At 38.5% G+C, this 18651-nt stretch overlaps 1 protein-coding gene and 1 non-coding gene across 10 annotated transcripts in view; both read right to left on the bottom strand.

Annotated features, from left to right (window-relative positions):
- CCDC171 (coiled-coil domain containing 171) overlaps positions 1–18651 on the bottom strand; it is a 362751-nt gene that overhangs the window by 323308 nt on the left and 20792 nt on the right. For all 9 annotated transcript variants that reach the window (XM_060300955.1, XM_030840654.2, XM_060300958.1 and 6 more), the window contains one exon: positions 4314–4488. In XM_060300955.1, coding sequence (XP_060156938.1) covers positions 4314–4488 — 175 coding nt within the window. The remainder of the gene's footprint in view (positions 1–4313; positions 4489–18651) is intronic.
- Positions 1012–1118, bottom strand: LOC115844035 (U6 spliceosomal RNA). Its single transcript, XR_004035950.1, has one exon. It is a non-coding gene; the product is annotated as a U6 spliceosomal RNA (small nuclear RNA).

Below are 18651 nucleotides of genomic sequence, written 5' to 3'. Positions count from 1 at the left end.
AAAAAGTTTGAGGCCATTTTGATTCCTGTTCCTTTGCATCTGGTTTATTTTTCTTTCCTTTCCTTTCCTTTTCTCTTTGAAAGCTTTAGGATCTTTTTTTGGTCTCTATTTTTCTGGAATTTCATAATGCTATGCCTTCACATGGGTCTATTTTTTTCCACTGTGGTGAATATTCTGTGGACCCTTTCAATCTGGCAACTCATATCCTTCAGCTCTGAGATTTTTTTTAAGTAATTTCATTAATCATTTATCCCTCTCTGTTTTCTCTCTTATCTCTTTCTTTCAATATTACCTATTATTCAGATTGGCCCTCAAAGTTTCTTGCCTTTTCTCTCCTATTTTTCCACGTTTGCCTTTTTTAATCTATTTTTGGGATATTTCTTCCATCTTCATCTTCCAATGCTTCTACTGATATTTTTCATTTCTGATTTCACATATTTTTTACATCTTTATTGGAGTATAATTGCTTTACAATGGTGTGTTAGTTTCTGCTTTATAACAAAGTGAATCAGTTATACACATACATATGTTCCCATATCTCTTCCCTCTTGCGTCTCTGTCCCTCCCACCCTCCCTATCCCACCCTTCTAGGTGGTCACAAAGCACCGAGCTGATCTCCCTGTGCTATGTGGCTGCTTCCCACTAGCTATCTATTTTACGTTTGGTAGTGTATATATGTCCATGCCACTCTCCCACTTTGTCACAGCTTACCCTTCCCCCTCCCCATATCCTCAAGTCCATTCTCTAGTAGGTCTGTGTCTTTATTCCTATCTTATCCCTAGGTTCTTCATGATATTTTTATTTCTTAAATTCTATATATATGTGTTAGCATACGGTATTTGTCTTTCTCTTTCTGACTTACCTCACACTGTATGACAGACTCTAGGTCCATCCACCTCATTACAAATAGCTCAATTTTGTTTCTTTTTATGGCTGAGTAATATTCCACTGTATATATGTGCCACATCTTCTTTATCCATTCATCCGATGATGGACACTTAGGTTGTTTCCAAAAATATGGAACACTTCACGAATTTGCGTATCATGCTTGCGCAGGGGCCATGCTAATCTTCTCTGTATCGTTCCAATTTTAGTATATGTGCTGCCGAAGCGAGCACCTGATTTCACATTTTTAATTTCTAAGAGTTTTCTTTTTTTTATACCACCTGGTTCTTGCATCATGGATGGAATATATTCTTTTTCAGCTCTGAGGATATTAATAATGCTTATTTGTTAAATCTTCTCCTTGCAGAGTTTCTGATTCTTCCAAATTATTTTTTTCTCTCCATTTTAGAGGCTTTCCATGAGTATCTGCTAATTCTTGGCTGCCTGCTCCCAATTAAGTGTAACTATAAGGGTGACATACCTTTTATACATCCACATAACCACTACCTAGATTCTGAGCTTCAGGATGAAACTTGATAACTGTGGTCTGATAAAAGTAGGCCATTTATTAGGAAATCCCCAACATCAGCATCATTAGGTTTTTCCTCTTGGCTTGGTCAGATGACCCATGGAAGAGTTTTCCAAGCTCCCACGTGAAGTGTAGAAATCTCAGTGCTAGCTTTTGGGAAACTCAATAGAAAAAAGGAAGCTGGAAGGAATAGTTCCTCAATATTTAACATTGAGTATGTTATCTTCCTGTTTTTGCCAGTCTGGAGACCCTGTATTTTATCATCTCCAGATATTAAGCCCCCCGAATTACACTAGGAAGTGGGAGCAATCCCAGAATATCATACTCTTGGGAAGGGGATCTAAGAACCTAAGTGCCTCTAGAGCAAACAGATTTCATCTAACCCTCTTTATTTTACTTCTGCTATTCCAATTCCTAATTCCAAAGGTAGCTGGTGCTTCCAGTTCATAAGCCTTTGATTATCTAGCAAGTTGTGTGCCAGCTTTCCCAACCCCTGGCTTAGGATTCTGATGTCTCAGGTCTGCTAAGTCAGTTATCCCTCATCCATTCATTTTCCAGCTTCGAAAATTTTCTCTGTTATCTTGTCTCCTCTCTCAATCATTATGAGATTATCTCTTTTAATATCCCATAACTCCATCAGGCTGTTTTTTATTCTACCCTCAATATTTTATCATACATATAAAGTTTAAAGTATTGTAAAATGAACACCTGTAAAGCCCAGACTAGACTCTATGATTGTTAACATTTTGCCGTATGTATTTTCTTTACCACACATTCATCCATCTATCCATGCATCCACTCATTTATTTCATCCATCAGACCATACTTTTTTATGCATTTCAAAACAAGTTGCAAATAAAAGTACATTTCACTGCTGAATAATTAAGCATTCATATCAATAATACAGAATTCAATTTTTTTTGCAGGTAAAATTTACATATAGTGAAATGGACAAATCTTAAGTGCTCCATTCAAAGAGACTTGACAAATGCATACACTCATGTAACCAAAACCCCTATCAAAATACAGAAAATTTCCTTCAATCAGAAAAGTTTCCCCCTACTTTTCCTAGTTAGTCCTCACTGCCAACCCATCCTAGAGGTAACCGCGGTTCTGATTTTTTTTTCACCAACGACTAGTTTTTTCTGTCCTAGAATTTCATATAATGGAATCATACAGGAAGTCCTCTTCTGTGTAAAGTTTCACTCAGCATAATGTTTTTGAGATTCACTCATGTTATTGAATGTATCAGTAGTTTGGTTCATTTTTATTGCTTAGTAATATTTCATTGAGTGAATATACAAAAATTGTTTCTTCATTCTTCTGTCAATGGACATTTGGGGTTTCTCTCCAATTTGGGGCTGCCATGAATAGAGCTGCTATGAAATTCTTATACAAGTCTTTTGTGGACAAATGTTTCTCAGAGAAACTACCAAAGAGTGAAACTTCTGGGTCACTGGATAAATATATGTTTATTTTAAAAGAAATTGCCAAGTTTTTTTCCAAAGTATTTGTACCATTTCACTTTCTCACTAACAAAGTATAAGAGTTCCAGTTCCTCTACAACCTAACTAACATTTGGTATTGACAGTCCTTTCAATGAGAGCCATCAGATGGGTATGCAGTGACAGTCACTGTGGTTTTAGTTTGCATTTCTCTGATGACAAATGAAGGTAAGCATTTTTCATATGATTAACGGCCATTCTTCTATGTTCCTCTGTAAAGTGTCTTGAAATCATTTGACTTCGGGCAAGTAACTTCCCATCTTCCCTGGACTTCAACTTCCTCATAATTAAATAAAAGTCATTAACTTGTACATCTAGTGCCTTTCAAGTCTTATAATCCTAAGTTCCAGATAGTAGTTTAGTAATTAAATGCCAAAGGTAATCAAAAGTATTTTTGACCAATGGCCAGGCCAAGACTAGGGATTGTAACCTTTATAATATTATAACGGGACATTCTCTTGGCCCCATGCAGTTAACAAAGCACTTTTATTTTCTCATTTCATCCTTAAAACAACCTAGGTTCAAGTATCAGTAAGTGGCAGAATCAGGACCTAAATCTAAATCTTCAGAATTCACGTTCAGTGTTCTCTTCATTAAAACCTGCTGAGTATAAGAATGTTCAGGGCAACACTATTCTTAATAAACAAAAAACAGACACTACCCACTACCAATAGAAATGGATGAATATAAGTGTGGTATGTTCACACTATATAATACTAAACATCAATATGAAGTTCATATGACAATAGGAACGAACTCACAAGCACAAAGTTGAAGAAAAGAAGCCAGATACAAAAGAGTACATACTATATGATTCCTTTCATATAAAGTACGAAAAAGAGGCAAAATTAATTATTGCTATTAAAAATCAGGATAGCAGTTATCTATGTGGAGGACTTCTGGTAATTTTCCATTTCATGACCCAGGTGCTGGTTATAAGTCATACACTTTTCTAGGCACACTTCTTTATATATATTATACTCTGTGGTTCCTAAACCTAGCTAATCAACAAATCACCTGCAGTGCTTCTTGAACATACAGATTTTCTCAAGCTAGAGATTCTGTTTCAGATTACATGTGATAGGAGGCCTATGAATTTTTTTAAAATCTCTATATGATTCTGCTGATTATTCATGAAACAAGTGCTCTAAAAAGTGATTAACAGAATTTTCAAACCATTTTTCTATACTTGTACAAAAAAAATAATGTAAGGTAAAGTAACTGAACATTCACATAATTGCCAGAAGACATACACACACAGCAAAGTCTGTCCATCAAAGGCCAGTCAAAGAAATCAAAACCCTACCTCTGATCCTATATGGAATGCATACACAACAGGGAGCAATGATATACAATGACATTACAAACATGGAAAGAAATAGAAATAGTTTTACCACAGAGTTTTTCTTGGATCCTATGTGCCTCCGCTAATCTTTCTTCAGCAGCCCGCCTTCCGAGTCCAGCTTCCTTTCTAGCAACAGCCAGGTCATATTCCAGACTTTGTCGCAATGCCTCTCCTTTTTCAACCTCGGATCGTAGCTTGGCAATCTGGCTCTCGTAGCTTGCCAGCTAAAAACAGACTTCTGATATCATGAACCAATATAAAAATATGTCTCCAAGATTATGAGATCATGCACTCAAACATTTTCTTAGAGAAATTTGTTTCTATAATATTTATAAGACAAGAATTTACACATTTATACTTTATAAAAGACTGGAAAAGAAGCACTAGCCTTACTCAGCAAACAACATTCATTAATTTTCTTATTTTAGAGAATCCACTAGAGAAAAAATTTTTTTAATTCTTATATGCACGTCTTATTAAAAGTAAAGAGAAATCACAGGTTTTAATCAGAAAAAGTCATACCTAAGAAGTGAAAAAAATGCATGACATACAGTAAGAACTTAAAAATTCATTCTTGGGCTTCCCTCGTGGCGCAGTGGTTGAGAGTCCGCCTGCCGAGGCAGGGAACATGGGTTCGTGCTCCGGTCCGGAAAGATCCCACATGCCGCAGAACGGCTGGGCCCGTGGGCCATAGCCGCTGAGCCTGCGCGTCCGGACCCTGTGTTCCGCAACGGGAGAGGCCACAACAGTGAGAGGCCCACATACCGGAAAAAAAAAAAAAAAATTCATTCTCTCCTCTACTCCTAAACCCTAATTGAAATCAAGAAGCAAATGGTGAACTTCCCTGGCAGTCCAGTGGTTAAGACTCCGCACTCCCAATGCAGGGGGCACAGGTTCGAACCCTGGTCAGGGAGCTAATGTCCCACATGCCACACAGTGCAGCCAAAAAAATAAACTAAAAAAAATAAAATAAAATGCCTTAAAAAAAGCAGCAAATAGTATCAAATTCTGGTAAATATTGTCTATATTATTTATCTGGATTATGACATTACTCATAGAGCATAAAGTAATAAAAGTGCCTGTTTTACAGGGATTTTAATGAACGAATATCTAATTTATCTACTATTTAGATAACCAGATAGTTAATAACTAGATTTAATTTATCTAATATCCTTCCATGAAGTAGTGTGACAGGAGACAGGTCAGAGAGTTAGAACCAGATGATTTATAAAGTCCCTTCCCACTCCGAAATCCTATGATCTAATCAATGATTCATTAAATGATATTAAATACTTGCTACATGTCAAGTACAGTGAAAGATATAAAAACAAACATTATAGAGCCCCTGATCTCAAGTAATGAAATGCTATAGAAAGTCATAAGGGATTAGTTTTACGAAAGAGGTAAAAATGTTATGATAGTTCAAAGAAAAGCAAAATTACTTCTTGCTGGAGGGAGAGAAAGAAATGATGGATGAGAGAGAATGCTAGGAAGATATCATACGGGAAAGCATCAAGCTACTATATCAGGCTAGAAATAGATGGTCCAATTACCATATAAGAAAAGACAAAAAGGATTTCTAAAGGGCAACATCAGAAATTACCGTTAAGTAGCAGTTAATATGTAGAGTGCAGCAGGAGTTACACTCTTTTTAACATATATAAAAAAAAAATTTCCATTTTTATAAATGTTAGAAAAGTAAATGTCTTCAGCACACTTATACTCACAAAATAAGAATTTACAAATATCTTTCAATAAGTTAATGGAAAAAAACATAAAACCTTTATTACATCTTCAAGATAACTCCGTTTATTTCAGAATCACGCCATCCCTCCCTGCCCAGGAATAAAGTTGGTAACATTTGGGCATTCCCAGTTGTGCCAGTCATTTACCTGTTTGCCCTCAGACACCCCCTCCCCCATCCTTCTCCAGCTCTACTCCATATTCTAGGAACTACATGTGCCAGACTTCCCTGCCCACTGGCTTCTTGGGAGTTTGGATCAATGAGAGGCACTTGTGGTATATGTGAGGACAGGAAAGGAGAAGCCAGGGTATTTGTCCCTCTCTAGATCTACCCTGAGCAGCATCTGTCTTCCCTGTGGCTGCAAATCCTTCTGGATAGCTAGCTTTTTTTACCTTAGGAATGAAAGCAACTTCCTAATGTTGCTACCCTCTGGGTTACCTTAACATCCCCTATTTGTCTTTTTACCTCTTCTGGTACTTGTGTAATCAATTCCACTTGGACACCAAATGATATTACTCTTGGTATCAGAAATAGCCTCAAGATGGGTTTCTGATATTTTGTGGTAAACCTATATGAGCCTAAATACAATGAAGACCTTTTTGCAGGTAGAAATGAGATACTTTTGCAGTGATCCATGGCCTCCAGTGGGATCACAATTATTTACATTATCATGTGCAATTGTTTAAAATAAAGTGCCAGTTGAGTTCAAGCCTTTGGGAAATGAAGTAGCAACTGCACTTGACCAACATGGCAGTTTTGTTTACTACAAGACCCATGGCATGGGAAGGCTAAATCTAACTATGCTAGAGAATTTACAAAAATGAAAAGGTAATCCCAGGGTTCTAGAATCTCAGCTCAAGACAGTCAGAAAGCCAGAGAGTTTCTACGTTGACTTTAAAGAATCTCTTATTTCTCATAGCCCCATGGCAGACAAGGCTAAAGACCAGATGGAAAATCTAATTATGGGGAATGCAGAATTAAAATACAAGTTGAATAAAGAGCCTCAACAAGTTTCTAATGTTAAGATGGTATATATCAGCTGGGCATTAGGTAGAAAGGAAGGCGATGGATGAGGACTTTTGGAATTAGACAATCCTGAAAACTGTAAACTTCCAATCTCCTCTGAACACCCCTTCTCCCAACAACAGCAGCCTCTTCTCCCTGTCTGAGCTACTTGACCTTCCCTTGCTTTAAGACTTAGTGAGGACCACAACTGAAATAGCTGTCTTGCAACAAGATGTGCAAGAACCACTTTCACCTCTTTGTTGCCATCGATAGACTCAGACCTCAGTAAGCCACAAGGGGAGAAATGCAGTCTTCTCTGGGAGAAGATAGCATCTATAGCAAAAGGACTGCCAAATCTTGCTAATCTTGTAATAGAAGGAACCCGCAGAACATATATAGGCTTGATTTGGATTTAATAAGCTAGCTGTAACAGTTTGCTCGGAATGGGTGACTGTAAATTGAATTCAACATCAGCCTGCATCACTTAATAAAGTCAAAATGCCGGTACTTTCCTGATATAATATGCAGACTTAAGAAGATGGGAGTGGTGGCTTCCCTTGTGGTCCAGTGGCTAAGACTCTACGCTCCCAATGCAAGGGGCCTGGGTTCAATCCCTGGTCAGGGAACTAGATCCCACATGCTGCAACTAAAAGAGCTCACATGCCGCAACTAAAGATCCCTCATGGGGGTTTCCCTGGTGGCGCAGTGGTTAAGAATCCACCTGCCAATGCAGGGGACACGGGTTCGAGCCCTGGCCCAGGAAGATCCCATATGCCGCAAAGCAACTAAGCCCGTGAGCCACAACTACTGAGCCTGAGCTCTAGAGCCCACGAGCCACAACTACTGAGCCCACGTGCCACAGCTACTGAAGCCTGCGTGCCTAGAGCCCAGCTCCGCATCAAGAGAAGCCGCGACAATGAGAAGCCCACGCACCGCAACGAAGAGTAGCCCCCGCTCACCGCAACTAGCGAAAGCCCGCACACAGCAATGAAGACCCAGCACAGCCAAAAATAAAAATTAATTAATTAATTAGTTAATTTAAAAAAAGATTTCGCATGCCACAGTGAAGATCCCCCATGTGGCAATGAAGATCCTGTGTGCCGCAATTAAGACCCGGCGCAGCCAAATAAATAAATAAATATTTAAAAAATAAAATAAAATAAAAGAAGATGGGAGTGCTTTTTTTACGAGCAAACCAAAACCTCCCCTTTCGCCAACTGCATCCTCTTTGAGAGCCCAAAGGACATTATTTTCCTAATTAAAGTGCTCTAACATACACTGGCCAACAAAAGCACCCTTAGAAAGCTCTAGCAGCTAACCTCTATATACCAGAGATAATAGTAGATGGTAAAGATAATGGTGGGATATGTCATAATTGAGATGGACTCGCCAACCTCAATCAAAATGGTGAAATTCCAGAGTAGCAAAGGCCAAGTGGTAGCAATTAACCAGTAGAGACAAGGTGAGCACAGTTTCTATAATGGATGGCTGGAGCACAACAGTAATCATAGCATTTGACCTCCAGGTATTTGTGGTGGTATCTAATTGATCCTTGTGTACCTGGGAATTAAAGAGATGGGCAGTCTTCTAAAGCAGTGCTATGCAGTAGACATATAAGGCAAGAAATTTTAAATTTTGTGTAATTTTAAATTTTCTAGTAGCAATATTTTGAAAAGTAAAAATAAATATGTGAAATTAATTTTAACATTTAACCCAATATATCCAAGATTCTTTATTTCAACATAAAATCAACATGAAAAATTATTAGTGAGCTATTTTACTTTTTTTAGATATTTTACACCTTTTTGTACCAAGTTTATGAAATCCAGTGTGTATTTGTATCACATCTTAATTCAGACTAGTCACATTTCAAGTGCTCAAAAGATACATGTGGCTAATGGCCACCATATTGGAGAAGCGATTCTAAAGCATTATTTGGTCTAAACAACAGCAACAAAAACAAACAAACCAAAAAAACCAAACTGACAAAAAAACAGAAAAACTCCAAGTCTGGTGAGCAGAATCCTTACTTAAGTCTCTAAAACATGAAGTCATACCCTCCCATCAGTTCCCAGACTCCCTGACTCCTTGAGGCACCACCACAAGTACACACTGTAAACTTCCCCGAGCCTTTCCCAATGCGCAAGGTACAAGCTCTGAACTGGAGACTAGCATTTACTATATCCCGCATACACAGATCCAGGAAATAAAGGATGGAAGTGGAAGTGGCCTCTCTCTATTAACACAGCCTCTAATAACCTTACCATCTACCAACCCACTCACCGGGTTCCCCCCCACCCACCCAAACATGCAACTTTGGGCTTTGATATTTTAGAAGAGATCTTAATTTACAAAGGGTGAATACTTCTACCAGGTGACACAAAAATGACCCACATTGATACATACTGCAACATGGATTAACTTTGGAAACATGCCAAATGAAACAAAACAAACACAAAGGACAAATACTCTACGGTGCCACTTATATAAGGTATCTATCTAGAATATGCAAATGCATAGAAATATAAAGTAGATTAGAGATTAGCAGGGGGTGGGGATAGGGGAAGGATGATGGGGGAGTTATTGCTTAACAGGTACAGTTTCTGTATGGGATGATAAAAATTTTTGAAAATAGATACTGGCGTGTGAATATAAATATAACTGAATTGTTCACTTAAAATGGTTAAAATTGTAAATGTTATATATTTTTTACCACAGTAAAAAACATTTTTTTAAATCCATTATATCAGAAGCTGAGACTACCTCTAGGCTAGTTTTGGGTTCCTTGTGCCAGTGAAACAAAAGGCAAAGAAAGATGATGTTACCAGAGTCTTGATTACCAAGACTGGCTGGGGTGACCGATCCTGATTACCAAGGGGATAGTGAGGCAGAGGAGACCATGGAAACCTGGGGATTCAACGGTATGATTCTCAGTATATCCATATCTACAGAGATCCAATAGAGGTGGCACCATTAAGGAATCAAACTTTTCAAGAATGAAATGCGGTCACTCCACCAAGGAAAATGCTGGCAGAGGGTAAGGGGAACAGGAATCAGTTGTGACAGAAGTGAAGTGAAAAATATCAGCTTATAGGGCTTCCCTGGTGGCGCAGTGGTTGAGAGTCCGCCTGCCGACACAGGGGACAAGGGTTCGTGCCCCGGTCCGGGAAGATCCCACATGCCGCGGAGCAGCTGGGCCCATGAGCCATGGCCGCTTAGCCTGTGCGTCCGGAGCCTGTGCTCCGCAGCAGGAGAGGCCACAGCAGTGAGAGGCCCAAAAATATCAGCTTATAACCCTAGGACCAGTTCTAAGAATAAGAACTGCAGTAGCTCTGCATATCTGTTATATGTATATATTCGTGATTTTTTTCTTTGCTCCTCATCTCTGGCGTTATATGAAGAATGTTGGTACTATTGGTCTCAATTTAATTCATGAGACACAAAATTGTAAGATTCTGATGGTGAGGATACATATCATCTGTGAGATAGAAACGATGGACTAATAAGGCTTTGTGTCTCCCATTGTGGAGTGGGTGAGAGCATCTTTGTATAGAGGATATTTGAGTTGCCTTGCAAGATTACACAGGAACAAGATATTACTGCATGGGAGTTACACATGAGCAGAAGAGTGATAATGAATGCTGAAGAGCAAAAAGTGTGGAGTGTCAATTATTTGTCCATTTGATCCATTTCTGAACCCCCTTCTTTTGCTCTACTCTATTATATCATAGGAACTGTAATTCCCATGCTCCATTGTTAAATGACTCTACTTCCAGCAGTGTCTCTGGCAGTAGCTGCATCTCTTTTCAGGTTCCAGCTGCCTATCCTTCATTCCAACATCCCAACCTGACTGAACAGCCCCTACCATGGTTCTCCCTCCCACCAGACAGCTCCAACTTCTGGACTCTGGTAACATCATCTCCTCCCATTGGTCCTCTGGCCTAGAGGTGCTGGTGGCTTCCTGATGTAACTAATCTCTAGGTGGCCTCATCATTCCCTGTTTGAATTCCTAGGTCTTTCATCACCTGTACAACCAATTCCGTCTATTAATGTCCCTCTTTTAGCCTTACTGGGCCTTATTTGATTTCCAGAGCTACCCACAGAGCTGTGAAAAACATATCCTCTAGCTGTGAAAAACAACCATGAGGTTGTTTTCTCATTTAAGCTTCAACATATGCACTATAACATGCAACAGCAACAAAATGGTATCTCCCTCCTTTCCAAAACAAGTCTTCATTCTTTTAGGTCTTATGCTCAACCAGTTGTCTTAGAACCTCCTCTCTGTGTCATCCTCCATGTCTTCCCTGATGCCCTCCTACAGCATGTCTCAGCCTCTAAAAGGTCTTTCACCATTTTTACACCATGACCCTCTTTGGCAATCTGGCACAGCCTTTTCAAAATAATGTAATTACATGCATAAAATAAAATACACAAGATAACAAAAAGAATCAAAGTATAAAAATAAATATATAACAACCAATTTGTGATGCTGTAATCTACGTTACTTCTTTAATAACACATTAAATAACAAGTTGTACTCACAAGTCTAATAACCATTTCAAAGTAATGACAAGTATAAACAATATTTCAATATATTTGCAGTAACTGAAGTATGGTATGTGTCTGCAATTTCTATTGGTGATAAATTCAAAAGTACTGCTAATCCTACTATAGCTTGCTTTTAAAAGGACGACAGGCTGGGCCAAGCCCTTCATAACTGAAGGAAATGCTTAACATGAGTTAGGGGTTAATAAAAATAAAAATATAATTTCTCCCTATCCAACTACATGGATTCCTTGATTTCTCAGTTTGTAAGGACCCCTGCTTAAGACCCCTACTCCTAAGAAATCTGGCAGGATCAGTCAAACACCTTTAGGTCTTGAACCCTAGAAAGCCTACTGCTTCGTCCTAGGTATCCAGTAACTTTTGGCTAGAGAAAGTTACATTGCTTTTCCTTATTCTCTCCCACCCTCATTGCTCTAAAAGATTTTCTTGCTCTATCGTCACTATTGGGGCCAATGAGATATCTGAATAGCTTCATGACCTCTTGTCCTACTTTGCACATCTGTATTATTGTGCTCAAATAATTTTAATAACCACCGCAAAAGTGAAAACCTTGTGGCATTTTCCCATCTCAATCACCCACATTAGTACAACTTAGTTTCATTCGGAAGCTGTGAGTCTGTAAGAAACTCCTCTCCCCCATACCCTCTGCCCACTAATAAATCTCAACAGTAACCTATTATTTCCATACCTAGGAAAGAAAACGGGGGCTCAGAAAAATGACATAAGTTGCCCAAGAACCCACAATAATGAAATTCCTAGAGAAGTCATTTTAAAGATTTTTATTATTTTTTATTGTGGTATAATTGACATATTATATTAGTTTCAGGTGTACAACATAATGATTTAATATTTATACATATTGCAAAATGATCACCACATAATTCTAGTTAACATCCATCACCATACATAGTTATAATTTTTTTCTTGTGATGAGAACTTTTAAGATCTACTCTCTTAGCAACTTTCAAAAATGCAATACAGTACATTATTAACTATAGTTGCCACGCTGTATATTACATACCCAGGACTTATTTTATAACTGGAAGTGTGTACCTTTTGACCCCCTTCACCCATTTCATCTACCTCCACCCACCCCCTGCCTCTGACAACCACCAATATATTCTCTGTATCTATGAGCTTGGGGTTTTCTTTAATTTTTAAATACCACCTATAAATGATATCATACAGTATTTGTCTTTTTTTTAACATCTTTATTGGAGTATAATTGCTTAACAATGTTGTGTTAGTTTCTGCTGTATAACAAAGTAAATCAGCTACACATATAAATTTATCCCCATTTCTCCTCCCTCTTGCGTCTCCTTCCCACCCTCCCTAACCCACCCCTCTATGTGGTCACAAATCACGGAGCTGATCTCCCTGTGCCATGCGGCTGCTTCCAACTAGCTATCTATTTTACATTTGGTACTGTATATATGTCCATGCCACTCTCTCACTTCGTCCCAGCTTACCCTTCCCCCTCTCCATGTCCTCAAGTCCATTCTCTACATCTGCGTCTTTATTCCTGTCCTGTCCCTAGGTTCTTCAGAACCACTTTATTTTTTTAAGATTCCGTATATATGCATCAGCATACGGTATTTGTTTTTCTCTTTCTGACTTACTTCACTCTGTAGGACAGTCTCTAGGTACATCCACCTCACTGCAAATAACTCAATGCTGTTTCTTTTTATGGCAGAGTAATATTCCATTGTATATATGTACCATATCTTCTTTATCCATTCATCTGTTGATGGACACTTAGGTTGCTTCCACATCCTGGCTATTGTAAACAGTGCTGCAATGAACATTGTGGTACATGACTCTTTTTGAATTATGGTTTTCTCAGGGTATATGCCCAGTACTGGGATTGCTGGGTCATATGGTAGTCCTGTTTTTAGTTTTTTAAGGAACCTCCATACTGTTCTCCATAGTGGCTGTATCAGTCTACATTCCCCCCAACAGTACAAGAGGGTTCCCCTTTCTCCACACCCTCTCCAGCATATACTGTTTGTAGATTTTTTGATGATAGCCATTCTGACCGGTGTGAGGTGATATCTCATTGTACTTTTGATTTGCATTTCTCTAATGATTAGTGATGTTGATCATACCTTCATGTGTTTGTTGGCAATCTGTATATCTTCTCTGGAGAAACATCTATTTGGGATTTCTGCCCATTTTTGGATTCGGTTGTTTGTTTTATTAATAGTGAGCTGCATGAGCTGCTTGTATATTTTGGAGATTAATCCTTTGTCAGTTGCTTCATTTGCAAATATTTTCTCCCATTCTGAGGGTTGTTCTTTTTGTCTTGTTTAGTTTTCTTTGTTGTGCAAAAGCTTTTAAGTTTCATTACATCCCATTTGTTTCTTTTTGTTTTTATTACCATTTCTCTAGGAGGTTGGCCAAAAAGGATCTTCCTGTGATTTATGTCACAGAGTGTTCTAGCTATGTTTTCCTCTAAGAGTTTTATAGTGACTGGCCTTACATTTAGGTCTCTAATCCATTTTGAGTTTATTTTTCTGTATGGTCTTAGGGAGTGTTCTAATTTCATTCTTTTACATGTAGCTGTCCAGTGTTCCCAGCACCACTTATTGAAGAGGCTGTCTTTTCTCCATTGTATATTCTTCTCTCATTTATCAAAGATAAGGTAACCATATGTGCATGGGTTTATCTCTGGGCATTATATCCTGTTTCATTGATCTATATTTCTGTTTTTGTACCAGTACCATATACTGTCTTCATTACTGCAGCTTTGTAATATAGTCTGAAGTCTGGGATTCTGATTCCTCCAGCTCTATTTTTCTTTCTCAAGATTGCTTTGGCTATTCGGGGTCTTTTGTGTTTCCATACAAATTGTGAAATCTTTTGTTCTAGTTCTGTGAAAAATGCCATTGGTAGTTTGATAGGGATTGCACTGAACCTATAGATTGCTTTGGGTAGTATAGTCATTTTCACAATGTTGATTCTTCCAATCCAAGAACATGGTATATCTCTCCATCTGTTTATATCATCTTTAATTTCTTCCATCAGTGTCTTACAGTTTTCTGCAGACAGGTCTTTTGTCTCCTTAGGTAGGTTTATTCCTAGGTAATTTATTCTTTTTGTTGCAGTGGTAAATGGGAGTGTTTCCTTAATTTCTCTTTCAGATTTGTCATCATTAGTGCATAGGAATGAAAGAGATTTGTGTGCATTAATTTTGTATCCTGCTACATTACTAAATTTATTGATTAGCTCTAGTAGTTTTCTGGTAGCATCTTTAGGATTCTCTATGTATAGTATCATGTCATCTGCAAACAGTGACAGCTTTACTTCTTCTTTTCTGATTTGGATTCCTTTTATTTCTTTTTCTTCTCTGACTCCTGTGGCTAAACTTCCAAAACTATGTTGAGTAAGAGTGGCGAGAGTGGGCAACCTTGACTTGTTCCTGATCTTAGTGGCAATGGTTTCAGTTTTTCACTACTGAGAACGATGGTAGCTATGGGCTTGTCATAAATGGCCTGTATTATGTTGAGGTAAGTTCCCTCTATGCTTACTTTCTGGAGGGTTTTTATCATAAATGGGTGTTGAATTTTGTCAAAAGCTTTTTTTGTGTCTATTGAAATGATCATATGGATTTTATCCTTCAGTTTGTTAATATGGTGCATCACACTGATTGCTTTGCGTATATTGAAGAATCCTTACATTCCTAGGATAAACCCCACTTGATCGTGGTGTATGATCCCTTTAATGTGCTGTCGAATTCTGTTTGTTGAGGATTTTTGCATCTATGTTCATCAGGGACACTGGCCTGTAGTTTTCTTTTTCAGTGACATCTTTGTCTGGTTTTGGTATCAGGGTGATGGTGGGTTCGCAGAATGAGTTTGGGAGTGTTCCTCCCTGTGCTATATTTTGGAAGAGTTTGAGAAGGATATGTGTTAGCTCTTCTCTCAATGTTTGATAGAATTCACCTGTGAAGCCATCTGGTACTGGACTCTTGTTTGTTGGATAATTTTTTTTTTTTTTTTTTTTTTTTTTTTTTTTTGCAGTACGTGGGCCTCTCACTGTTGTGGACTCTCCCTTTGCGGAGCACAGGCTCCGGACGCACAGGCCCAGTGGCCAGGGCTCACGGGCCCAGCCGCTCCACGGCATGTGGGATCCTCCCGGACCGGGGCACGAACCCGTGTCCCCTGCATCTGCAGGCGGACTCTCAACCACTGCACCACCAGGGAAGCCCTGTTGGATGATTTTTAATCACAGCTTCAATTTCAGTGCTTGTGACTGGTCTGTTTATATTCTCTATTTCTTCCTGGTTCAGTCTTGGAATGTTGTGCTTTTCCAAGAATTTGTCCATTTCTTCCAGGTTGTCCATTTTATTGGCATATAGTTACTTATAGTAATCTCTCATGATCCTTTGTATTTCTACAGTGTCAGTTGTTATTTCTCCTTTTCCATTTCTAATTCTATTGATTTGAGCCTTCTCCCTTTTTTTCTTTAGGAGTCTGGCCAATGGTTTAATCAATTATTCTTATCTTCTCAAAGAACCAGGTTTTAGTTTTATTGATCTTTGCTATCGTTTCCTTCATTTCTTCTTCATTTATTTCAGACCTGATCTTTATGATTTCTTTCCTTCTACTAACTTTGGGGGTTTTTTTGTTCTTCTTTCTCTAATTGCTTTAGGTGTAAGGTTAGGTTGTTTATTTGAGGTTTTTCTTGTTTCTTGAGATAGGACTGTATTGCTATAAACTTCCCTCTTAGAACTGCTTTTGCTGCATCCCATAGGTTTTGGGTCATGGTGTTTTCATTGTCATTTGTTTCTAGGTATTTTTTGATTTCCTCTTTGATTTCTGCAGTGATCTCTTGGTTATTTAGTAGTGTATTGTTTAGCCTCCATGTGTTCGTATGTTTTACAGTTTTTTTCCTGTAATTGATACGTAGTCTCATAGCATTGTGGTCAGAAAAGATACTTGATATGATTTCAATTTTCTTAAATTTACCAAGGCTTGATTTGTGACCCAAGATATGATCTCTCCTGGAGAATGTTCCATGAGCACTTGAGAAGAAAGTGTATTCTGTTGATTCTGGATGGAATGTCCTATAAATATCAATTAAGTCCATCTTGTCTAATGTGTCAGTTAAAGCTTGTGTTTTCTTATTTATTTTAATTTTGGATGATCTGTCCATTGGTGAAAGTAGGGTGTTAAAGTCCCCTACTATTATTGTTTTACTGGTGATTTCCCCTGTTATGGCTGTTAGCATTTGCCTTATGTATTGAGGCGCTCCTATGTTGGGTGCATAAATATTTATAATTGTTATATCTTCTTCTTGGATTGCTCCCTTGATCATTATGTAGTGTCCTTCTTTGTCCCTTGTAATAGTCTTTATTTTAAATTCTATTTTGTCTGATATGAGAACTGCTACTCCAGCTTTCTTTTGATTTCCATTTGCATGGAATATCTTTTTCCATCCCCTCACTTTCAGTCTGTATGTGTCCCTAGGTCTGAAGTGGGTCTCTTGTAGACAGCATGTATATGGGTCTTGTTTATGTACCCATTCAGCCAGTCTATATCTTTTGGTTGGTGCATTTAATCCTTTTACATTTAAGGTAATTGTCAATATGTATGTTCCTATTACCATTTTCTTAATTGTTTTGGGTTTGTTTTTGTAGGTCTTTTCCTTCTCTTGTGTTTCCTGCCTAGAGAAGTTCCTTTAGCATTTGTTGTACAGCTGGTTTGGTGGTGCTGAACTCTCTTAGCTTTTGCTTGTCGGTAAAGGTTTTAATTTCTCTGTCAAATCTGAATGAGATCCTTGCTGGGAAGAGTAATCTTGGTTGTAGGTTTTCCCCTTTCATCACGTTAAATATGTGCTGCCACCTCCTTCTGACTTGCAGAGTTTCTGCTAAAAGATCAACTGCTAACCTTATGGGGATTCCCTTTTATGTTATTTGCTGCTTTTCTCTTGCTGCTTTTAATATTTTTCCTTCGTATTTTATTTTTGATAGTTTGATTAATATATGTCTTGGTGTGTTTCTCCTTGGATTTATCCTGTATGGGACTCTCTCTGCTTCCTGGACTTGATTGACTATTTCCTTTCCCATGTTAGGGAAGTTTTCAACTATAATCTCTTTAAATATTTTCGCATTCCCTTTCTTTTTCTCTTCTTCTTCTGGGACCCCTATAATTCAAATGTTGGTGCATTTAGTGTTGTCCCAGAGGTCTCTGAGACTGTCCTCAATTCTTTTCATTCTTTTTTCTTTATTCTGCTCTGCAGTAGTTAGTTCCACTATTTTATCTTCCAGGTCACTTATCCATTCTTCTGCCTCAGTTATTCTGCTGATTCCTTCTAGAGAATTTTTAATTTCATTTATTGTGTTGTTCATCATTGTTTGTTTGCTCTTTAGTTCTAATTCCTTGTTAAACATTTCTTGTATTTTCTCCAATCTATTTCCAAGATTTTGGATCATCTTTACTAGCATTACTCTGAATTCTTTTTCAGGTAGGCTGCCTATTTCCTCTTCATTTGTCTGATCTGGTGGGTTTTTACTTTGCTCCTTCATCTGCTGGGTATTTCTCTGTCTTCTCATTTTGCTTATCTTACTGTGCTTGGGGTCTCCTTTTGCAGGCTGTAAGTTCATAGTTCCCATTGTTTTTGGTGTCTGCCCCCAGTGGGTAAGGTTGGTTCAGTGGGTTGTGTAGGCTTCCTGCTGGAGGGGACTGGTGTCTGTGTTTCAGTGGGTGGGGATGGATCTTTTCTTTCTGGTGGGCAGGACCACGTCCGGTGGTGTGTTTTGGGGTGTCTGTGAACTGATTATGATTTTAGGCAGTCTCTCTGCTAACGGGTGGGGTTGTGTTCCTGTCTTGCTAGTTGTTTGGCACAAGATGTCCAGCACTGTAGCTTGCTGGTTGTTGAGTGGAGCTGGGTCTTAGCATTGAGATGGAGATCTCTGTGAGAGCTCTCACCATTTGATTTTACATGGGGCTGGGAGATTTCTGGTGGTCCAATGTCCTGAATTCGGCTCTCCCACCTCAGAGGTTCAGGCCTGACACCCGGCTGGAGCACCAAGACCCTGTCAGCCACTCAGCTCAGAAGAAAAGGGAGGAAA

The sequence above is a fragment of the Globicephala melas genome, chromosome 6 (genome assembly GCF_963455315.2).
Source record: "Globicephala melas chromosome 6, mGloMel1.2, whole genome shotgun sequence".
NCBI classification, from domain to species: Eukaryota; Metazoa; Chordata; class Mammalia; order Artiodactyla; family Delphinidae; genus Globicephala; species Globicephala melas.
This window is presented reverse-complemented; position numbering and strand designations above follow the sequence as displayed.